This window comes from Hermetia illucens, chromosome 4, assembly GCF_905115235.1.
Source record: "Hermetia illucens chromosome 4, iHerIll2.2.curated.20191125, whole genome shotgun sequence".
Taxonomy (NCBI): domain Eukaryota; kingdom Metazoa; phylum Arthropoda; class Insecta; order Diptera; family Stratiomyidae; genus Hermetia; species Hermetia illucens.
The window spans coordinates 51,062,672-51,087,790 of record NC_051852.1 but is presented as its reverse complement, the minus strand read 5'-3'; the positions used below and the strand labels follow the sequence as shown (position 1 = coordinate 51,087,790).

The 25,119-nt window shown below is 41.6% G+C and overlaps 1 protein-coding gene across 3 annotated transcripts in view; it reads left to right on the top strand.

Moving 5' to 3' along the window:
- The window catches only part of LOC119653576 (allatostatin-A receptor), a 779,896-nt gene that overhangs the window by 622,974 nt on the left and 131,803 nt on the right, over positions 1 to 25,119 (top strand). For all 3 annotated transcript variants that reach the window (XM_038058319.1, XM_038058317.1, XM_038058318.1), the window contains 2 exons: positions 3,886 to 4,004; positions 4,189 to 4,264. In XM_038058319.1, the coding sequence (XP_037914247.1) occupies positions 3,886 to 4,004; positions 4,189 to 4,264 (195 nt within the window). The remainder of the gene's footprint in view (positions 1 to 3,885; positions 4,005 to 4,188; positions 4,265 to 25,119) is intronic.

The following is a 25,119-nucleotide window of genomic DNA, read 5'->3' as shown; positions in this document are numbered from 1 at the left end:
CGTGGGGATACTGAATTCTCTCATGGCCGTGTACAGTTTGAACCTTTATTTATTGAAATTCTCGGATCGCAAAAGTGATCGAACTTCAACACATAGCCTCTCAATTTTACAAATAAATTTTACTTGGCATATACGTCCTTATTTGGGAAGCGACTTATTCCCGTCATTCTATGCTGTATACTAGTAAATGCAGTTTGTTTAGCGGTATGCCTCGGAAATGTGCGGAAGGGATGTATTTGTGCATTCCTTTGAACCAGCTGATTCAATGTTGCGCTGATGATTGGTTGGGAGGGGGAATATAAAAGTAAAAATTAATTATGCGATTTGGCTGTTTGTGTGCTAGTGGTCAGATTTCAGAAAACAATTTGCGTTTTTACCGCTTTATGTAGATTTTTGCCTTTACCTTTTCGTATGGCATAATTGCTAAGTTTTATAATCAAGCGATTCTATTAATCCGAAAACAGGAAACGAAAAATAGAATCATAGTGGAAAACCGAGCGTTTTCCGCAATACAAATCGTCCTCATCACTAACGGCGCAACGACCAGTATTCGATCTAGGTTTGGCTTAGTAAGTCCAGGCATCCGGGTTTTGCTAAAATTAGATATCCCTAAAAGTTGTCTGGCGCCCTCATCTACCTCATCGCTACATCTTTGACAGAGTCTGCCGCTTCTTTTTCTACTATAGATTCATCCATATGGATTAAGTGACTCCCCAGACGGTCGTAATGTCAAAGTCTCCTATCTTTATTGTTCTCACTCAACCAGTCCTTTTTAATGCTGTTGGTTCTATGGTTTTTGGTGCTAACGTTGCCACTAAGTAAATTTTTTTTCACCAAATATAGTCATGTGGGGTATCAAATGGAATGCCTCGATTAGCACTCCCCGAAGCCGGTCTTAGTTTTGATATTTGCTGCATCCTAGAAAGTAATGTAGGCTATAATATAGAGCATGATCCTTCCAAGTTTGGTGGATATCGCACTATTATTAACGAAGTTATAATAGGTCAAAGTTGTAACTTCTTTGCAGATTCAAGACTATGAATGTCAGTATCACCCGGAAGTGGATACTCTCACATACAATAATAAATGCATATAATACGTGCTACGTACTAACGGGGCAAATGCACTCTCAAATGTCTTTATGTAAGAAATACACAAAAACTTTTATACTTGAAGCGTCCAGCTCCCGATTTTCCCGACTTGTTCTGTCTTTGAAGTCGGTTCTCTACTCGATGGAGTTCGTGATAGGCCTCTGTATGTGTCTGCGTTCTTTGACAGTGCAACATTGCCCGCAGTAATCTTCCTTCTCCGACTGTGCAACATTGCCCGCAGCAATCTTCCTTCTCCGACTGTGCAGTCTCCCCTGTATGGACGTGAACGTAAATTTGGTTTAGATTTCGAAATTTACCTCTCAAAGGCAGAGTGCATAACCCTTCGCTTTTATATTCAAAATCGGCAACAGCAGTACTCTGAATACATTTTTTACTGGATGGCCGCTATAATACTATATATGGTGTATTGGCTCTTTCCTAGTAAACTGATCCCTGTGCAGAGTATCTCTTATAACACTCTGACATTAACCTTATGTTGGGAGAGGGTATCGGCTAGTTGCTTTCCAGCTCCTTCTCTCCACAAAGAAGAGACATTCCGTGCGAAAATGCGTTGATCGATATTGCCTTTTTGTTTTCGGATCCATTATTTTAAAATCTGTCCTGCCCGAGACTCCTTTTGAGGCTCCGTAAATTTTGTTTTCCGTGTAGGGTTGTCAGCTCTACCCAACCCCCAAGCAAGTGACTCGCTTGTTTTCATTAAAATCTCTTTTATTCAGTTGCTTATAGGAAGCCTTCCTCTCCTTTGTTGAAAGCGGTACTTAGCAGTGCATTATTGAGGTATTCCTTATTAGGGCACCTTGTGGTCAGTATACTGTTTGGTAACGGTTTCAAGGTGTGAGGCGTGCCTTGGGTATGTATAAAGCTTTAGTACGACATCGGACCCACGGTTATGTTATTTCTGACTGACTTCTCAGAGTACTATAGCACACTGCCACATAAGGCGGAGAAGTGCTCTCTGGATTATTGTATTTACTCTGCTAACCCTCAAAATGTCTAGCCTGTACTGCTAAAATTCTCGCCGAAATTGGAGCCAGCAAATCGTAAACTGTTGTCGAAAACAATTGTCCGCAGCTAAAAATTAGTCAACCTCTAGGGTCCAGGAGCCATTTAGGAAGCATAAATAAAATTCGAAATTACGGTTTTTGTAGCATATAATGCATTAGCGGCCACTTTTCATGCAAAGCAGGGAATACTTTGAGTGAATTACCAATCTTCAGATCAGCGGAGCATTATTAGTAGAAACTGTCAGTGTGAAATTTACCTTATAACCATCCGACATACATGTCACATGGGTGCTCAAACCATAGTAACTCTTTTCGCCTCCTCTCTCAAATGAGGTTGTGGCCATCTCATGCGGAGTCCCATTTTAGGGATGTGTAGGATCATACAATAGTTAGAACAAACCACTTCAGTTGCGTGAACCGAAAAAGGTAGAGTACCATTTGATTGAGACGAAACCAGTACAATTCCTCTAAGGAGAAAGAACGGAGAGTTCGGCGGAATGTTCAAGTTGCAGACCGATTCGCTTGTTATCCCATACTATGAAAATATTTCAAAACATTCTTAACATTGGCATTCGCGGCATCGTTGACATTACTGTGAACAAAGTCACACGTTGTCAACTTACTCATGGAGAAACAACATGAGAAACATCACTCTTTTTACATTGCCCACCAAGGATTTTGGAGGGCGTTTAGCCGTATTCACTGCGATAACACCTAGTGTCAGAGAACCTCATGCGTAGGGTTTAATTACTCTAAAGAGTAAAATGTATGAAATGTATCAAAACCACATCGTGACTCTGTCGGTGTTTATCATACGGAGTGCCCTCTTTGTTCTTGTCATAAACATTGCTATTAACGCCCAGAACTAGGTTCATTACGTATTTCGGATATTACTAGAAAAACGTCTGCGATGGTATTGCTCTCTTATCCGCGCTGATCATTATCTTTAAACTTCACAAGAAAAAAAAATGCGAAGTTAGGATGCCACCCAAAGAACCAAAAAAAAACAAGGGCTTGTTTTGTGATTTTCGGGGCTAACCAGGGCCTATTTTTGTCTCGGGTAGTAACAGTCGATGACAGTTGGTTGGCCTTGGTCTGGAAATACTCATCATTGACATAGAGGTAATTCGAGACTTCATCTGCGAGGGGAGTTGCAGAGGCATTTATCATGCAGCTTCAGACAAAGCCGAGAGGCTGCTATTCGAGAATCTGGGTTTAGAATGGTCCAATGTAAACCTCCGTCCCCATTTCTATTCCCAACAATCTTCACTCGTTTCTTAGTCTCAATCAACAGCTTCGAGGGCAGAAAGGTGAACGCAACAATATTCGGCGTATAGATAACGTTCAAATAGCGCAAAAAACTCTTCTAGTTAATATGATTCTCCCTTGCTTTTTCTGCAGTACAAAGAAGCTTGAGGCATTATGTAAACCAATTAACTTTGATACTAAAAATGACATATCCATCATAAAAGCGCTTACTCGTTCATGTAGAGTACACATTTTCAACATCTGCGTCCCCCATATGGCGTTACTATCCGTTCATACTGGAGGTGGATATATTCCTTTTACCTATACCTGCGTCACAAGGGTACACTTTGACAAGAGGGTGGGATTTATTCCCAATAATCCTTTCGATTTTTACAGAAAATATCTTTTCCTGATATTAAAATCACGCTGCATCCTCTCGGGCTATTGTTGCATATTTGCTCCAGTATCAATATTATTCCACTTTCATTGTCATCACATCCTTTTCTCTTCCATTGCAACAGGTTTCATTTTTTCTTTCGTCCTACGTGGTGCCGCTCACACTAATTTCATTCTTGTACATGGGCATGCTGGTGCGACTGTGGAAAAGTGCTCCAGGATGCAGGCAGTCGGCGGAATCCAGGTAAGTGATTTTTCCTCCATAGCGACGGTGTTTATTTTTGCTTCTTTCACATTGCGCTCTACCTACCAATTTGTACTTTCCAATTGCACTGGAAAGGATAATAATGCAATCTCGATTGTGCACATGATGGGTTTTATTAGAAAATGGCATTCTAGCCTTGCTTTCTTTTTATTTTCGTTCACAGACGAGGGAAGCGCCGCGTCACACGGATGGTGGTAGTGGTGGTGCTTGCGTTTGCAGTTTGCTGGTTACCTATTCATGTAAGTAAGATACAATTGGAAACGTTTCTCATAAAAAGAATCTTGACTGTGGATATGAAAAGTAAAAAGTTTAACTCAAAACCAGTTGAAAAATGAGCTCAATAAAATCAATAAATTCATAAGCTACCTATATAGGGAGTACGAGGATTGCTACAAAGATGGAATTTTCATATATAAGTATATCGCATAGTTTGATCTACTGGATTTTCATAGCACAAAGAGAATGTACTTAGAAGCGAGAGTCTATTTGATATGAATGCGTCTTCAGACCTACAACTTAGACGGTATTTCACTCGACTCTTCTAAGGAAAATCTGACGAGAGGGTGCATTCAATAATACGTAATATTTCCTTTCTCCCATTTTAGCACTCAGCTTTCCCAGTTATCGCTCTCAATTTTATAATTCCCATTCCATTTACATAAAAACTTTAACATTTACAATGATTAATTTTATTTATTTAAAAAAAAAACCTAAGAATTGATGGCCTTCCCTAAACCTAAGAATCGATTTTCCTTTGAACAATTCCAAATTGTTCGTTAATCCTTCTGCTTGCCCAGATTACACATGTGTATCATTGAATGCAGGCAAGACAATTGGCCTTAGCTGGGACGAATGGACATTCCACTAGAAATGAAATTTGGTGTAATTTTCGCTTTTGTTGCGCCGACTTTGAATTTTCAACTTTGAGGACGGGGTCGCAAAAGTACGAATTGGAGGGCCGAAAATCGGCTGATGAATTTGGAGTTTGATCAGATGGATTCGCCAGGAAATCGATTTTGAGTTTTGCTGAAGAGAGTGATCTTGGGTTTTGAGAAAAGAAGAGTTCTTTTGTCGTGGCTTGACAACAAATTGATTTCCTTCATAAGAATCGTTACTTGTGGGTCGAACTCTTTGGATCTTTTGGTGCTATGCAGCAGAGACGCACATGGACGCAATTAACATCCTTTTCGGAGTATAAATATACACTGCGATCAATGTCTGCCTGTTTATCTGTCTGTCACATCCGGTTTATTCGGAAACGGTTCAGCCGATAGTTACCGAATTTGGTGAGAATATGTGGTCTGTGTAACTTTTTAGATATAGTATGAACCATTTTCTGTTGAGTTTAAGAGGGAGTCCCTGTACAAGTGAGAAGAGGGAAAGGGGTGCTTAATTTTTTGCACTGAATGTAGCTGTGGGAAATATCAAATGGAGTACTAAAGGTTAATTACATACTTTTCCAAACTGCTGGCATTTTTGATATTGGGTGTAACAGAGGGGACTGAGGGTTCAAAATGTTAGTCCCAGAAAATGAAACAGGTCTCGTTTTCAGAACCTATCCAACCGAAAAATCTGAAAAAAATAACAGCAAGCCAAAACTTCTGACATGCTGACTCCGAAGTGGATAGTGGAAGTGATAGACCCTGCTCGTGCATGGTGATCTTGAAAGACGTCCCCCCGTTATCTCCAAAACAGGGAACCCACCTACACTGACGCAAAAAGCTTCCGACCAATTAGTCTACCTTCCTTTCTGTTAAATGGTCTAGAAGGATTAGTAGATCGGTTCGTAAGAGATACATATATCCCTAGGTGGTCACTTTACTGTAGGCAACATGCTTACCAAAAAGGCAAAACGACGGAGCCAGCACTCATTGAGGTCACGGATCGAAAGTGCCTTCAATTATATCTCATTCGCGGGGATTTGTAACGCGGGAAGACATCATCGAATAGATCCCCTATTAATCAGTTGGCTCCTTCACATGCTACAACGGAGAAAGATTCATATATTGGTCGGATAGAAGTCCATTGAGGCACAATCCTCAGTAGTTGCCCACAGGAAGGGGTTCTACCCCCGCTGTTATGACTGCTGATTATGGACACCTTGCTATGTCTTCTCGACGATACAAAGGTCTTCCGAAAAAGCATAATAATCAAGAGCAAGTTTGTGAATACAGTATGTGACGGCTTGAATGCATGTGATGAGTTGGTGCCTCCGTAATGGACTCACGGTGAACGGTGTAGTGCTGCAGGACCGCAATAGGTAAGACCTGGGGTCTTTCATCAAAACGGATTCATTGAATGTATAAATCCATAGTAAAACCTATTTTGATGTAAGCATGCATTGTCTGGTGACCGAAACTGAATTTGGTAACAGCAGGAAGTTGCTAACGCAGTTTCAGATACTCGATTGCCTAAGTATTCCTGGTGTAATGAGTACTACGGCGATCGCGGTGCTCGAAGCTATTCTAAATCTACCCCCCTTTAATTTGGAGGTAAAACGGAGAGCAGCTAACGACGCATGTAAGGTCGATACCATTGGCGCACGGAAAAGCAGCCATGCACCCATTTGAAAATTTCTTGGCAAACATCAGGTGTCTCTGATGCTCGCGGATCATACGGTTTCCAGACATACTCCGTTGTAATCATCAAAAAAGGAAAATAGTCGATAAATGGCCATGCTTTTTTTGGAATTACAAACGTAATAAACTTCATCGAAGGGTCAGTCGTGCAAGGCATGTCGGGCGCAGGGGTGTTCTCGAGAAATACGATTATGGAACTGGCTCGATTTCTCGGGAAAATGACGAGCATCTTCTAAACATTCCACTGGCAGCAGAAGAATGTTTGCGATAAAAATAACGGGGTTGCACCATTCAAATCTGTTCCGACAGTCGGGTAGCATTATCAGCACTAAACGACAACAACATATCAAGCCAGTTGGTTTGGAGTTGCCATCAAGTGCTGCCAAAATCTGGTTGACTGAACGAAACATTCCTGATGAGGGTACCTGGGCGCTCAAACATTGTTGGTAATGAGGAAGCCGACAGATTGGCTTGCCAGGGTTCTGAATTCACAATGGTGGGACCAGAACCAGCCTTTGGCATTTCACCATCTACTATCAAGACTACCCTGAAGGCGGATATTGCAAGCCGCCGCCGAATGGGGAAATTTTAGGAGGCCAAAATTGTTGTAAAGGAACCCGGACCCTTAAAAAATGGGACATGAAATCGTTAGTAGTGTTTTCAATGGGATATTGCTCCTTAAACTACCACATGAAAAAAATCGGGTACCACTCTGAGCATCCTGTAGAATTTCCCGAGGGTACCAATGCAGGGAAGGAACCACGTAGCCCGTGCTTCACAGTACCTCTAAGGCAGGAAAAGCATCGATTGAAGGTGCCATCCTTCCTGGCCCCCCCCTCCCCCCTGTACACGCCCGAGTCTGACACGTGTCGACAGAATACCGCCATCGTTCGCAATGACCCAGTACTGTGCGCTGACTTACTTCTTCGTTTCTAGCTCCGATGATACGATGCAGACAGCTGTTGACGAAGGCTGGAAGCCTTCGACTCACATTGGGAGTCATTTTCCATCTGCTACTTTCATATAGCTCACTAGCATGAAACAGATATAGCTAACTGCATCTCCAGATTTTAGACAAGGTAGCGAAAGCGGGTCTAGCGTTGGGAAACATCCAGTCCGGCGCCACTGTCGGCAGAAACCAAGCTCCTAGGCATATAAATTGTCTTGTCTGGTCGTTAATGCAGATAGGGGGAATTCGATGACCTCTCCGACTGAAAACATTGATGTTGTCGAGGTGTTTGAGGAAAGATGTCACGGTCTATTGTACTCCTCCACGCCCTTCGGATAAAGCAGCATGAGAGCACGAGAAGAAAAAATATCGGCTACGAGATACAGTCCTAGCAGGCTTTAGCTGGATCTCAAATTCTTTCGGAAGTTTATCTTGATGCGGCACGTGAGTTTTTGCATAATCATATGTCGCGCCGAGAATAGCTATTAGTTTTTCCGGCGCGTCCCTCCTGTGTAGAGAACTCCAGATACACTCTCTGTTCACGCGATCTAAAGCTTTTTCGAAATTGGTGAAGACCAGCTGAAGCGAACAACTGAACTCCGCGCACCTTTCGAAAATAATCCGTAGGATTTAGATGTGCTCAATACTGGAGGATGGAAAGCGGAAATCACCCTCCTTTCTGTCGATTAAGCTTTCAATATTTGATCTTTAATGCGTTCCGCGATTATTTTAGACCTCATTGAGTACACAGGTATCAAGCCTCTCATCACACTCAAAGTGCTTACTATTTTTTGGAATCTTAATGATATTTTCCCCTCTCTAACAAACATTTCGGATTTGCAAAATTTCCCTAGAGTTGAAGTAGCATATTTGCGGTAACTGCGGGGCAAGGATAAATAACTATGCAGGGAGACCATCGAGCCCAGTGGCTTTACTCCACTTGAGTGCATTGAGGGCGGAGATGATTTCTTTTCCGATTGGAGAAGCAGTTTGTATTCGAAAGTTACAATGACTAGTCATTTCATCCACCTGAAGTACAAATTCAGTCCCTTGCGGTCGTCGATCCGCTTGCACGATTCCATAGTAAGTCAGATATTGTAACGCGCATTCAGATGACAACTCCTAAATCTACTGCTGATCCCAAAGTAGTCAATCTGATTGCTGGTACGGTGTTGGTCGATTGAAACCTAACTGACCTCGTGTCAAGCCCTGTGATCGAGCAATATATCACCAACAGAAACGGGCTTCCATGACATGAGAGAGCGCTTTGCGTTCGACTTCGAAAACATACCAATACCGCATCCGCGTCTGCTACCGCTTGATCTTTCAGAGTACAAAAGCACATTGCCGCAAGGGGAAGATGAGTACTCTCCAAAGTCCCATCATCGTACTTTGCTTAGGAGCAGAATGTCCAGTTGTTTAAGCGATTTCGCCGGATTTTCTCCAGCAGCCGCATCTTTGGAGCTAGCCCCATGAAACCCAGTCTGCTTGCGCATTTAACCTCTTCCATCGTTACATCACATGCTATGCAAATGGCCTGTTTGGATATCGCGAGATTCTCTTCCGCCATTGCATCAGCATGTTACTTACCAAATGGTATATTTGGCCTCGACATGACTTTCTTCCGTGTCATCAATTCGCAGCGCAACAGCAGGTGTCGATTTGCCGCCAGCAAGAAAATTTATAGTAATAAACAAGTGTTATTGTGTTGTGTACAAGAGCACTTTCAAACCAATGTGTAAACACGGAAGGGTCAAACATAGGTGACTTAAAGAATAGCATTACTTTTAATTTTTAGTAGTCAAAAAGCCTCTGAACAGAGCTAAAGTGTTCTAACCGAGAACACTTTATTTCGCGCGGTAATTTCTTTAACTCACTTATAGAATTAATTAGTGAAATTGTTAAAAACAAAAAAGTAGAATATTGTGTTTAGTAATAAAAGGTTTGTTGAAGTGGAAACGCGAGTGTTTTCTTTAACTAAATCGAAGCCAATCAACGTAAGTATAATTCCTAACCTTTTAGCCTTTTCTGTTCCAGTAGTTTTTGATTACCCCATCGTTCCGAAGTTAAGTTTCGGCAGCCCGGAACGAGAGCAACCACGGTCCTCTAGTTAAAAATCCAGGAGCTAGTGCGCGAGCTTGGCCAACGCCCAAGCAGGGTAGCCCACTGGAAGAGGCCGTTTAGGATATCGCCGAAACAGTCCAGTGATACTGCCGTCGACTAGCTCGACACATTCTAGAAACCAATCATAGTCTGTTTTCGATAGCCAACGGTGGCAATTAAGTTTCAAAATACTGAATGTTCCATTGTCCATCTCCGCCTTGCCCTTATACATACATTCCTAGACACATATTAAAACATATCAATTGTTCCCAAAATGTGAGTTGGGATGCAATATTTTAGGCAAGCTCCTCTTATATGGAACACGCGAACAGAAACAATGAACAAATATTATCTTATATCAGTGCATGCTTATAGTCGTATATTCCACAAAGTAGTTAGCAGGCTGTAGCTCAAATCTTCTGTGAACGAAAGTGCGTCAGATATTGTATATCTGTCTATATTCATTACGAAGAAGTGAAGAATTACAAAGGATAATTGTCTTATTAATCCTGTTCCCTGTAAAGTAGGGGAAAGTTACTTTCTGCAGGAATTCCAGATGAAGGTTATATTGACTTCCACGACTATCTCTTATAGATCATCACAAAGCTCATTTAAACCTCTGATGGCACATAATTCCTTCCGTCGAACTTCATGAACTCCTGTATTTTGCATAAAGCTAGCAAGTTCATGATAGCTCCATAATACATACTTCCCTTTGGTTAAGGAATATAGACTTCCAGACAAAAGCTGAAACATTTCTTTTGTATGCCTAGTGAACTTCCGTCTCTTAAGAAATTTCAAAAACGTCAAAAGCATTTACTCCCCCAACCCACATTAAAATCAACTTACAACTTTACAAAACCAAGAAATGTTGACTTCCCTCATTCACCCAACCCTCCTCCGAGCGGTTCAAAGCAGTTTTAAAGGATGCTCTAATGTATGTGGTGTATCAGAAGCACGGATCTTCGCTTGAATGGATGGGGCTAGATCAAAATAGGATAACGACTTCTGTCATGTTTTTGTCTTGTAAACAACCTGCTAGTGCTCGTTTTATTTTATCTTTTGTGTTTTTCAGTTCGTCCTGAGTCTAAGCAAAGTATCAAATAACAATTTTATTCGCGTGGACTCTATTTACAAAACGCTCAGTGTAGTTTACAAACTTCCTTGAAAATACGGAGGACGTACTCGTAGTCAATTAGACTGTGGCGATACCATTTGATGCCCAAGTGGATCTGCTCGTTCAAGTGGGACGAAAAACTCCATGATTTATAGGTACCCAAAATTAAAGTGTTTTCCTTGCCATCAACACTTGAAGCAAAAACATACAGATCGTCCTGAAAACAATATCTTCCAACTCATATATTTAGTGAAGCTCTAAAAAAATGACAATATCTAGACCTACGTACATACAAATACATAAATTCGATGCAAATACTTCCCAGGAATTTCGGCGCTAAGGACAACATACATGCATGTATGCCTATATATGTCTTCCTACAAAAGGGGACAAATCGATAAATGCTCATTTCATTACTCTTGAATTGAAAAAAGTTCAAGCCTCAGGTATTAGCGGCGAGGTCGGCTCTTATAATTGTGTATTGACTAACCGCAGGATAACTTTTTCCAGCATTTTAATTAAAAGAATGACCTCATATCCCAGCGGAACTCGCTAACGTGTACCAATATGTTAATGTCTGGTCGTTTGTATGTTTTCACAATTTCAAGGACTGAAGGATTTGTTTACCCGCGAATGTGTGTATATTTACATTGGATGCCACCAGCGAATCCCCATTTATCTAGGTACTATCGCCAACAGTTCGAAGAGTAATACACAAAAATGTAAATTGGTTTCGACTGGATCACTCCAAAAATGACCGCAATTAAATTAGGCATTGAATTTGCATACAAACGCAAACCTAGATTACGTAAATTTTGTATTAAACTCGTCCCCGAGTTAAATTGGGAGTAAATATTTTATAGTGACAGATTCAACAAGGGAGAATAGATTACGTTTATATGCAGATATTTGGGACTGTGGTTTTGCTTCTTCTAAATGGCTTTCCATGATTTTAGACCGTTTTACCCGTCTAGTTGAGAATTTTGGAAGAAGAATTGGTTCTTAGGAAATGGTAAGCTTTCAGAGAGGGGGCCATTTAGATGCATTCGAAAAGTTGCTTGGTGTCGTTATTTGACAGCCACAAATTATAAAATATTGCCAGCGTCACTTGATTCTCCCCTTTATTATATTTTTCATCTGGAGCAAGAAACAATGTAAACTGGGTCGTAGGAGGTACAATTATGCAACCTTGTTTTATTTTGATGAGGCAGTCGGGAACTCGGCATAAAAGGCGGTTCCAAGTTTGTAATCCACATGTATGTCCTCATTGTAGTTCCAGGTTTTCACTTTTAAAGCAGGGGACGCAATGTTTGTTGATATGGTTGCCGTTTATCCCTTGATGGGGAATAGTGCGTCAACCACTCCTACGCGGCATCGTTCCCAGTTGGTTGAAATTCGCTTCACCACTTTCCAGGACTCCGCGAAATGGCCGCACTGTTCCTCTACTGTTTTGCACCGAATGCTTTTGGGGCAATCCATTCATCGGCCATCTTGAGAAAGTAGGGCCCATTGCGTGGCGTAGCCAGCAATGCAATTGTCACAACCCCCCCCTTAATGTGCGACCTACTCGTTGCCACCTCTGCCTTCTGATCACATCGTCCACGGACCTAACTTCTTTGCTTGCAATAGGATCAGATCAGCGTATCTCGATGACACGTTGTAGATAAGTGACGAAGGGTTGGAGCTTTTGAGTAACAGAGGAGTTCACTTTCCATGTGCTACTTCCATATAGTAACGCAGAACGAACATTAGCACAGAGTAGAATGAACCTGATCTTGGTGTTGAGATAATTGCATTTCACCACGCAGTTTTAAGTCTAAACAACCCACTCGTCTACTTGTGATCGCAATCTTTAAGATCTTCTCCTTCTTCTACTCATTGGGAAACTCTCAGGTTCTTCGGAATTATGAATGTGGCTAGGTACTTATCGAGCGTAGACTGTAGGAGCTACACGGCAGAGTTTCGAAGGGGAACGGAAACGCTTGAATTCATTGATGGCCATGTTAATTTCGATTTTGTTTGTTCGTAGTGCGATTTATCATAGCGAAACCGTTATTACCAACGGTAACGTCTGCTTCCCTCACCAACCCCCGCAACGAAACTCTCTGATCAATTCACGAAAGATGCTTTTGATGGCAGTCTCGTGCTCACGAATATCGTCCGCCCAGTTTGCCCACTTCTGGATAGCAGCTGGATTTCGAAGATGAACCGCATTGAACTTGGGGATGCAGATTCGTGGTCAATGTCAGAACACCTTTTGTTATACTGTTTCACCAAATATCGTGACAATAGGTGCAGCAGCTCATGAGGAAGGTGTGTGCGACTGAGGGACAGAGAGACACATAAACAGACAATAAACTGATTTTAATAAATTTTTGCTTTACACAAAACCTTAAAAACAACACAAGCACTAGCAATATGTTTTTTGTTTGTCTCATATTCGCTTTTACTCATCAAAAAATGAAGATATGGATAAAATTATCGTAACTGTGCAATTAATAAAGATATTTGAATTTCGAACAAATGTAGCTGCGAGTAGGACTGCTTGTGTCAGTCACTTTGGGAGATTTGCCTTCTTTTTTTGGTGAAAAAAGCACTCAGAGGTCATCCCTGCGATGCCACACACTGTTTCACGGGTATTCTGAGAATCCACTCTCCCCCGGGTCGTAGTATTTTCCATTGCTCCTGGTCAAAAAGAACTGTTGTAGAGAAGTATGGATACAATCACCGCTACTACAGAACTTTCGCTTCCCGGTGATGGGCATCGTTCTTACTAGAGATAGATTAGTCTTTACTGCTTCTCTCGCGTATAGCGTTAAATATTTAGTTAGAGTAGGTCTAAACCCTCCTCACGGTTCCCGAAATATCAGTATTTGCAAGACCAATAAATAACACTATTCATGAAAAAGCAAGTTTTAATTATTTCAAGATTAAGTTGTTAAAAAAAACAAATGTGACGAATAGTTTCAACGCAGAGGCAACTCACCCGAGAGCGATCGAAAGTGGCAACTGGTCTGATTAGCTCCTTTTTGATATAATCGCAAACATGATGTGGGTGAGAATTATATCCACCGAAATTGAACATCGTCTAGGTCCTTACAATAGACTATTATCTCTTGCTTTCGGGCTTTAACCTCCGCTTGCTCACTTTTTCTCTCTAGTCTCGCTGGTTATATTCATTTCCAGCTGCCAATACCCTTTCTGTGTTTCCAAGATGCTGGTCACATTTTTGTCCAAGTCTATCAATTCCGGACTCGATTTCACCTTTGGAAGGAAAGAAGAAAAATTATATGATTTCCGGACGGATTTTCTTTTTCGCCTTTTTGTCGCTTTTGCTTTTCACCTTTATTCACTGCTTGGGTTTGCTAGTTTTCGATTCTTCCCATTTTTCAGGTGCTGAAACCTTACTATATTTAACCAATGCGGCTGTAATTCCAACGGCCCCGGGCGACCTATGTTTTTGATGATGATGAATTGCACGGACAGTTCCTTCCATGCTTAATGGTGATAGCTTTTGTCCGTCATCTTCAGTTGGCGGAACCTCCTACTCGTCGATATTTCGGTTGTTGTGCAGTTCATCAAGGTACTCAACCCATCGCTCCAATATGCTCATTCGGTCGGAAATCAGATTTCTTTCTTCGTCTTTGCACTAACTTGGTGGTAAAACATGCGCCACTTTTTCCGTTGTTCCCTGTACTTTTCGAGTTCACAGCCCTGTTGATTCTATCAGGCTTCCTTTTCCCATATGTGGAGCCGCTTTTCCGTTCGTTGAAGTTCGTAACTAGTCTCTGCGCATGCCTTCGTTCTTTGAGAATGCAACATAATGCGGTATGCAGCTTTCTTCCGTTTCGTTGTTAGCTTACATTCATTGTCGAACCAGCCGTTCCGGCTTTTTTTGTTATTGGGGCCAAGTATATTTGCGTCCGTATCAATGATAACGTTCTTCAGGTGGTTTTCAGGACCTCTGTTAACTGCGGTGGTGTTACGGAGGGCGGTGCTGTGGATGGCTTCAGTGTTAATTCTCATCTGATTGTGTAAGGTGATTCTAGGTAGCATTGTCATTGGGGCCCGAAACGCTATGACAATTAGATTAGCATCGTATTGGCGCTGAGAAATGGCGACTTTTGAAAGTGATCCCGTCTGGAGGAGCCCACGATTGTTTCTGGACCACTTTCCGCGCAAACCAGCTACTTATAACAACCATTTCTTGGGGCACTGCTTATTGAATAGTCCGCTGTCTGCTACCATTGGTATCCTTTTTTAAGCTATAGGCGCCAGCATATCGCTTGAATACAGGCTCCGTCCCCACTTGGTTGTTAAAATTTCCAAGTATGATTTTGATATCATCATCATCATCAGGCTTCGAGGGTTCGTTCAAATGCCTCGTAAAAGGTATCCTTCCCTGACTATGCAGTCTCTTCTGTAGGTGCGGCAACGTTAATGAGGTGCAGAGTGCATTCATGTTTTCAAAACCGATAACAGCATGTTTCATTTTTTGGTTGACTAAGAAGCCTAATCTGAATACATGGTTTTCTAGATAGTCATTATAATATACTCATATGTTGTAGTGGGTGTTCTCCAGGAAAACGGTCCCTGTCCAGCGCATCTTTTGTAACACTGTTACGTGAGCCTTATATTGGGGCAGGATATCGGCTGCTGGGCAGCATTTGATCTGTATAGGGAGCGGAATTGTTTACCCGTTTTCGTTGCCGGTTTCATCGTTCTAAAATCCATCCAGTCCGAGGCTCTTGTGGTGACTTCGTAATAAGTAACCCCCAACCAGGAGAACCAGTTGGTACAATTCGTTCGGTTTCTACTCGCGGGGGACTTGCTTTCATGCCTCTCCATCTGCAGCTTCTCACTAAGAAAGAACTCGTAGCGGCACTGCAGAGGTGGCGTTAGATAGAGAGCTGTTGCTGTGGTTTCAGCAGACGTTTCCCCGGTTTTAGGCTCCATCGCGGGTATCAATCCATGTTTCGGCCTGGGACAAAAAGTATTTCATAATGCATAATTTCGTTAAAGCCCATATTATTTTGCTCAGTCTTGTAGAATTGAAGGCAGTTTTCACAACAAAATCTACCACAGCACAGAACCTTTAATGAAATTACCCTTCTCGGCGCTTCCTGCAACTTCTCGTTGTCTCGTGTTCATAACACGTCAAGCGTCCCCTTGTCAACATGAATAGACGCGGCTGATGGGAGATTTGACAACTCCGTACACAACATCCACAAGGCGAGTGTAGTTATAAACTTCGTGCACCCGTAATAAGTTGTGAGGTTGTGGAGCCGGAAAAATTGTTTGTAGCTTTGCTGTGCTCTTCTTTGGTAACTACATTATTTACTTTTTAGCAAAGGGGGTGCCAGGTTGCCTTTGCTTATTACTTGTTGAATTTCATCCAACTAAACCATTCTTCAATTCATTCAAGTTCTCCCGGAACAGGTTAGAAAACTGGTTTTCTTTGGAGTTTCTCGCCTCGCACTTTCTTTCTCCGATTGCATAGACCTTTCACTTAGGGTAGACCTCGCTAAAAAAAACATTACAAGCATTTACATAAATTTTCTGATAATAATACTGGTGATTCCTGTTAGCATTTCTTATATTCACGTCTGTCCAAATCAAATTCACGATTTTCCAAATGAAATTAACTTTTACCTAACCAAATTTAACATTTTACAGTCAAATTGACAGGACCAAAGTATTTCATAATCTAAAAAAACACTATGTATGAAGATGGACTGGGACTATATTCCCAATTTTCACAAATAGCTTTTCTTTTAGGTTACTTACCAATTTGATCTTGTAAATTTAATTTGAAAAAATATTAATTTTATTTGGAAAATCATTGACTTGATTTGGGAAATCGTGAATTGGATTTGCAAAGACGTGAGGTTTGATGTGGAAAGACGTTAATTTGATTTGGAAAATTATGGAAATGCTATATACTCAAGTGCAACGCTGGGTTAATATATTTCCTAAAAAATTAACTTTTTTATATTACAGGATCAAATTATTACGTAAGAGTGGCGCCAATCATAGGTACTTTGCTTTTACGTTACATAATAATTTGTTCCTGCTAATTTGGTTTGGAAAAATCTTAATTTCATTTGAATTTGATTTGGAAACATTTTAACTTAATTTTGAAAATCGTGAATTCGATTTGCAAAACTTAAATTTTATATGGAAGGCCGTTAATTTGATTTGAAAAATGGTTAATTTCGTCTGGAATATTGTTAATTTGCGATGGAGGATAACTTTTCCTGACGATAGCATTAATGCTTTGGTATGTGTTCCATCCTTTATTTTTTAAAATTTTAATCCACTTGACTATATGAAAATCAAACCGTGTCTCGATTTAGTTCTCAACTATTTCAGCCTTTTTGGAAAACACGTGTTTCAAGATAATTTGTAAATATGCTTAATTCGTGACAATAGTATCATCTTCCATTGAAACTAGAGGAAACTTGGATGACCTTCAAATTCTAAAGACTCATCAACAGAACATAGGAAATTGCGCTTTTGGAATATTAGGTTTGACCTTTCTTGCAGATAATAGCTCACTGGCATAAGTTTCTTCTTCCTATAGAAACCAAACTTCTAATTATTCTACTGAATATTATTCTTAATCCTGCCCACACAAACAGCTTCGACACTAACTGATTCCATAACCAAAATCTTCCTCTTCTGGGAGAAATATGTTGTCGAAAAAGATATGCCTCCAGCTAACAATAATGCCTATAAACCACAACTATAGAAACGAAACTCCTGAGGCGTAAAATTTTTAATGAACTTTCGAGAAGCTGAAAGGATTAAGCTGTACATTACTAATCTGCTCTTAAATGTTCAGGTAACCGTAGCATGTCTCCCTGTGGAGGACAGCACGTGTACGCTTCCTTTTATTCCATTGATCCTATCTCTTGGCACATCTCAAACAAGCTTAATCCTTGCACAGAGCAGCTGGGTCCGAACATGCACACTCGTATATCCTTTTCAAGTATTGTGTATTGTGTACTATGTCAGATTGTTTTCCGGTGATACCTAGAGTAAATGTTACCATCCTTTAGGAATTTTATAGTGGATACTTGTTGTTTGTATCTTTGTGGACTTAAGGTTTCCATTTTAGTGAGCAAAAGTTAGCTGCGCGTTGAAGTACTCACCGAATCTTGTAATTATTTCACTAAGACTATTATCTTTCAATATTGATGTGATTAGAGTCAAACTTTCGTAAGTTGGTAGTAAGTATTCTGTCCAGAAGATGCCAAAGATATTTTAGAGCAATTTGAGTAAGTACTATGGAAATACATTTAAGAATGACAATGACAAAGGGTAGGTATTTAACTGTTGGCTTTTACTCTACAATTTTTTCGCCGACCTCCGAGTCGGTATTCTCTTTTTAGTTAAGACAATTGATTCGATTTTTCCGGTAGAAAGGTACAACCATGTAGAGTAATCCGTCTGGTGACCTACCGCACCATTATGACAAGTTTACTTTGTACCTATTCAATATAGCAGACTATTGTTCGAAGTCATCCAGAGATCACCTCCACTGGCCCTCCAGCGTCTCATAAAGCATGGAGCGGTTTCTTAGATGATTCATTCTGTTGATCTCCTTGTTTTCAGTCTGAACTAATGGAGGCTAAGTGTCGATAGTACGTACCGTCCATGCATATTATTGCATGAATAGTGACTAGTTTATAATAAAGTTCTCCATCGACTAGCTTTTACTAATCACGCCATGGAGTTTTTTTTAGTTGGTGCAACAATCCATATTGGATCAGGGCCTTGAAGTGTGTTAGAACATTTCATTCAAGACCGTAACAGTACACTACAGTATACTGTAGGAGGCAATCTGGTCAGCATTGCGCCCTCCCGAGATTATTACCCTCAATTGACTCAGGTACTCATTCACAGCTGAGTCGACTGATATTCCAGTATTGCTTCTCCCTGGGCATTACCGTTTGATGGCCTTTTCCACTGCAGGAATTTTCTGTAAGACAGTTAAAATCTTACATAACCTCCAGGTTAAAAACTAAAGAACATCAGTAGTCGTTTAACCACTTCATAAAACGTATCCTTGTCGGTTGTCTTTGGACCTAATTCATCGAGGATATAGCTAGTCTTCGTTTCCTATGTAGAACACACTTTTGAACCAATGCTTTCAGTCCTAACCTAGCCAGTCTAACCTCTAACTGGCACAAAAGGCCTCCATCAACTTATTGAATCAAATTTGCGATCTAGTCGTCGTTGGTTCTTTGCCTTTTCTTAGGGGAAGGAGGTAGTTTTCTTGTTTTGCCTTCTGAGGTATAATATACCCTCAGCTGATCCCGAAATTCACTCGGGTCAATGCGGACTACGGTTCCAAAGATCCCTTAATAGATTCCAAGACTACCACCATGGCAGAGCCAACCTCACCTCATCCCATCAACGTCATAGAGAAATGTCAACGGCTCCGGGAACTCCTAGAGTACCGATCATTCGCGGTTTACTCATTACCTAGAAACTTTCTCCAATCTATTGCCTAGAATGCAGAAAAAATGCTCATTATCGAGTTAGAATACCCTCTTCGGTGCCTCGGGGATCCCGACCCTTTAAGTACTGCAAATGACCCCGCAGTCAAGACGATGTTATTCTTTACTTAGTAGAGCGGCTTCACTCCCTGTTTTAATTGCTTCCATGTGATTTTTGTTCTTCTTCTGTGACCAAGTTTTTGTTTGCGAGGACACCATTCTATTGCTGGGAAAACTAACCTTATCTGCGAGAATAAACAGAACATCAAAAGGATGGTGCCTTACTTTAAAATTAAGTGAAAGAAAAGTAGAGAACCGTAGTTTCAAGGATCTATGCCTGGTGCACTAGGCGGAATACAATTGGCCCTTGGAGCATCTACGTTGCTCGCAACTTGTTGCGGCTACAAAGTGTGCCTTCTTCATCAGAGAGTGTGCAGGTTTGTCGCTGAAGAAGACTGGCCAAAGGTATCTTTGTTTAGGTCTGGCAATGAAAAACTGCTGCATATGAAGTAGGTGGGCATTTCCTCCTCGTTTTCATGTAGGTTGCAGGTAGCCGATCGCCACACTGACTTTTTATAGATAATCTTCTTGAAGAAGAAAACTGGGCCAGTGGCCTATAGTTTCCCTATAAAGATTTTTGCTAGGCGATAACTAGCTCCTCTGTTGGCAGATTGTTACTACTTGGTCCTTGAAAAGACTAAATGATTTGAAGACGAAGAGCATCGTCAGTTCCTCCATTGTAAAGCCGATGTCCTAACATTGGTCTTCACTGAACAACATTTTGTAGCATCTAAGGGCGGTTTTATGACAAGTGACTTGAGTGGAACATTTTAGAGCTAATACAAAGAAGCTGTAGTTTCTCAATAGTACAGTAAAGCTGTAGCTCTTCTTACCACAAATAAATTCAAGATTATCAATGGACACACAAGAAATAAAATCTGCTGTTAGGCGCTTTGAAAATATGGACAAACCGATGTGCGTTTTTCGCTTACAAGGAAGCCACATAAAAGATTTTACCTTGCAATAAAAAGTGCGGAGTCGAGTAGGCAACCTTTTTCATGGGAGAGAACGAACCCTCGAAGTTGATATTAGGTACGACATCGAAATCATACTTGGGTGTTTGAATGGCCAAGTAAGCACCCATAGTTTAAATAAATGTGCTGATAAAAAGGCACTGCGGATCACCCAACCAGTAGCATCACGCGAAAAAGTTTTTCGAATACCTGGTTTGGATCCAGAAATGAACGTGGATCTCTTCAGATTCCATGTCGTTCCCTATAAGCCTTGAAGAATATCAGAACAGACTACATGTGGGCAATATTGACTCCATTATGATTTGGTCAGAATGATGCTCGAGGCTCAAGTAGAGGTAGGGAAATTTTGTCTAGCGGCGAAGGGTCTCCAAAAATACCATAGCACCCAAATTATAATAGTTAACTCGATAAATTTGGGGAACAAGTCCGTCAAACCAGGCACGAAACACTAGTTAACAGGGCAAAGACCACCTAATATCCAAGCATTTCTAGGAATAGGTAGGGCCTCATTAATTGTACACTGTAACTTACCGCATTTTTACCCCATTCAGACAGTGGCTACTCTTTGAGTTGTGAATTAAGAACCCGCTCAAAGTATTGCCCGTTAGTAATTTGCGAATTTCGATTCTCCTTCTTGCAAACGAAATTGTATCCATGCCGCGCATTACGGCGGAGTTATCGCTTACGACCTTCGACTATCGTGTAAGGGCACATAGTTAATTTTTGAAATGTGTGTGCGCTTCTCGACATTTGGTCTTCTCTCCACCTTAGTGGTTTCAAAAGGGATCACCATCTGGTGATAAAAAAATAACGAGTTCAGAAACTATATACCGCATCGCGACAGAATTTGCTGCTGGTTCCAAAGTTTCGATGAAGGGTGTTAACGGTCCTCATTATTCTTGATGTTCAGCAGCTGAAAATGTGGAATTACAGATATTTGTCGGCCTTGCCACATTAGCCCATGTATACGAGAAGGGCGATCAGACTCGAGTCTGCAAGGACTCATATGAGGTGGCTCTCGCCACGAAGTTTCACCGGAGGTGACCTAATACCATGGGAACTGGGATGACTCTCTGAGAGCATATATTCTAGGAGCATTCCTAGAGACTATACTCTCGGTCCGGTTATTTGCGGTTGACCCCCTTGTGAGAGTTTAATGATGGTAGCGATTGTGCTCATATTGCGGGCTCTAGCGTGGAGTTGCACTGTACAACTCGGGCGCTGTACCCCTTAGTTGCAGCAGATGTGTTCGGTAGGCCTTGCAACCTCTGGTATCAATGTTGAGCCTGATAGCGATGTCCAAATCAATCCATGTCCGAAGAGGACCGCGGGATTATGCCTACACAGTACTGAGATTCTCACGTTACATCCTCAGGACTTTCATTAGAACTGTAGAAATAAATTGAATAAGTTTGTTCCCATGGTTGACAATATTCATTTGACATGTTCATTTTTCTGCGCCTATTCAAAACGTTTGGTTGCCGTCGTTGTCTAGGCAGGGCATAACGCTTCAAACACACCTATGCGCCATTATTTCGGTTTCACGCAATGTGCTTCACTTCATCCAAGGATTTTTCGGGTCGCTTGTACTTCTCCTCCACTGTTCAACACCACGGAGTCCTACCTTCCATTGCATGACATAACCCGCAATGGCGTTGCCGCCCTTCCTTAATGTATGACCTCCTCCTCATCAACACGTCCATAGATATCTGCCCGAGCACCGACCCAGTCTTTGTCTGTTTGTCTGTTTTAGATCAAAATACAATGAAAGTTAGATATGAAGTGATGAAAACTTTGAGTTTTTAAGTAACAGCGACGATCATTTTCCATATATTCCTCCAACAAAATAGCACACAATAATCGCTGCCGCGGAACAACCCCATTTTGATGTTAGTGTTGAGATAGCTACATTTGGCTTTGTTGGTCTTTATCTGCAGCTAGTTCCCTTTGCCTCCTTTTTGAAATCTGGAGACATTTGGTCAGGTGCCTACGACTTAGTGAGAAGGCAAACAAATGTCATCAATGTAGTCGAGGTGTTTGAGGTAAGAGGACATAATTCATTGAACTTTTTCACGTCATCTAACCAAGGCATCATGACAAACGCTACCGTTTACGAGAAAGAAAAATGGCGGTAGTAAGATGCAAGCAAGTAGGACCCGCATAGTATTAGGATCGAGGAGTGAAAATAGATGCCGAACTCCACAAAGGGGACTTCGAAAATGCTTACACTACATGTACTACGATGGACGATGCGGAAAATGATGTCGGATTTGGCAGAGCAGTCCATCTGACACTTACACATATCAAGGAAGATGCATTGCTGCAGGGAAGGAAGGTTGAGGGTGCTGACGTGGCACGGATAGTCTGCACGAGGAAGGTTCTTCCTGAAAAAGACGATCTGGGTATATTTACTTTGTACAGCTTAAAGAGCGCGATACTAATGGTTGCGGAAGGGGATCAGATTACGCAGCAATATTCGAGGGCGTTTCTGATAAAGGAGTTGAAAAAGGCTGAATTAGTGGTGAAGTTGGCGGAGGAACGTAGGGTAGAACCAAACATTTTGGAAACTCGATTGATGATGTCAATGCAGTGGAAAGTGAAACGGAGTTTGCTTGTCTTGAAAGGCGTTGTCCGCCAAGAGAGTAGGGAAAGGATGTTGGGGAGGGTTCAAGTAAATAACGCATTCAGTGGCCTTTGCTGATATTCAGTGTCAATTTGTTAACCAAGCAGCAATGAACCTAAGTGTCAAGAATGGCCTGCAGTAGAGTACAGTCCAGGGGAAACGAAACAGAGGCAAATAACTTAAGATCATCAGCATAAAGCGAACAGGGTCATTAAGGATGAAAAGGAAGTCATTGATAAAAACAGATTAGAAGAGGGCCAAGTATAGAACCTTCGGAAAACCACCATTATATACCACTCTGATAATAGCAATTAGTTCCTCCGGAATGAACCTCTTGCATAGGTCATCCCAGATGCACTTCCTGTTCACTCTGTCGAAAGTTTCCTGGAAATCGATGAAAAGTGGAGAAGTGAGGTGAGGGCAGGAGCAGCATACGGAGCATCTCCGTATGCTGCTCCTGCTGTTAGCTAATGGGGTCGATACAGAAGGATCCGGAGCAAAACGAGTTCCTGCTCTCTGTCTCTCGAAAGCTTGATCTTTCGAGATATTCCTTGATGTGTTCCGGGGTGATTTTAGCTAATATCTCTTCGACAAAAGGAACCTTTTTCCTTCTTAATAATCTTAATAATCATCCCCTTTTTCCATTCACTAGGAAAGATTTCTGATTCCCAATGAATGGACGTAACAATTCTGCAGAACCTACAGAAGCTGCATGGAATAATTTCACGGGGAGACTGTCAAGACCAGCGGATTTATTCCGTTTGCGTTGATATCAGTGATCATGCCGCTTCTGTTTGGAGATGTAGTCCATATCCGCATGTTATGGTGACTTGATATATCATACACGAGGGATGGGGCCCACTCCATGTTGTACGAGTCACAATCCCGGTGAAGTGCTCTTTGCGTATTCTTAGCTGCCTATCATCCCGGATGGGAAGCTCATCTTCAACGTATATCACAGGACCATCGATAGGCTTACGACTACTTGTAAGATTTTGCGTGATGCAGTGGACAATGGTGGAAACGTTGCTATCTGCGGAAGTTTCTGATTCCCTCACCAGCGCAAGAGTGAAATTCCTTCGCGCTCGTCTTCGGTCGCAGCCAATAACAACAGGTTCATACATTTATCGATCCGCCTCTAAGTATCTGCAGCTAGTAAGTTCATGTAATGTCTAATTGGAACATGGCCGATAACTCAACTCGCATAAGAGGCAAAGTCACTTTTGATTGATCAATTTTCCAGGGCAGGTTGCTAGATCTATGTACCGCTTGAAAGTTTTCCCACTGTTGGACAACAGTAGGAGTGCGTGGATGACCCATATTCAATTTGGGGGTTGACGCTCTGTTCCCCTTTGACCAAACGAAGTAATAACGCAGCAAACAAAGTTAAGCAACCATCAGATGATGGTCCCCGAGGCAGGTGCCAGCATCTCTTTTATTACGTACAAAATCAAAAATCTACTGCTGATCGCGACATGGCCGCTGGTTAAATGCCGGTCAGTCGAAACCCAACTGAACTTATGGCAAATTCTCTGTTGGAATAGTGTGTCGTAGATGACGAGGTGATGGCAGTTGAAGATCCCCATCCTCATCATATTTCTGAACAAGGCCCAGTCCGGACGCACCTGGGCATTTAGATCAACCATCATGGTCAAAATGTTACCTTTAGGCAGGCTCTTTACTGCGTGCATTTCCTTATAGAAAGCATCCTTCTTCACTATATCGGAAATATCGGCTGATGTTGTACTGCACAATTGTGGTGTTCCTTAACCTAGGCTGGAATCTTGCAGCTAAGATCCTGTCAAATACCGATCCTGATTAAGAGAGCAGTAACCGTCAGTAACAGTCCGACACAAGATCCTCGTCTGCTTCCACTTGACTTTCCAGGGTGTAGAACCGCAAAAGAGACAGGAGAAGGACAACAGAGAGTCCCATAATCTTACTTTACTCAGGCCCAGAATGACCAGCTTATATCTCTGGAATTCTTGATCGAGTTGGAGAAGGGCAATATTCTGGTGATCTTCGGTACGAGTGCGCTTTTTGAGCTGTTTTCGATAGCCAAAGGTTGTAGTCGTGAAGCCAGACCCTATCCAAGGTGTTGTTGACGTTTCGATAATAGTAAAATTCGCGGGTTGTTTGCCTACAAATTTGCATCCCTTTTAATTGTCTCTCACGGTAAGCAGGG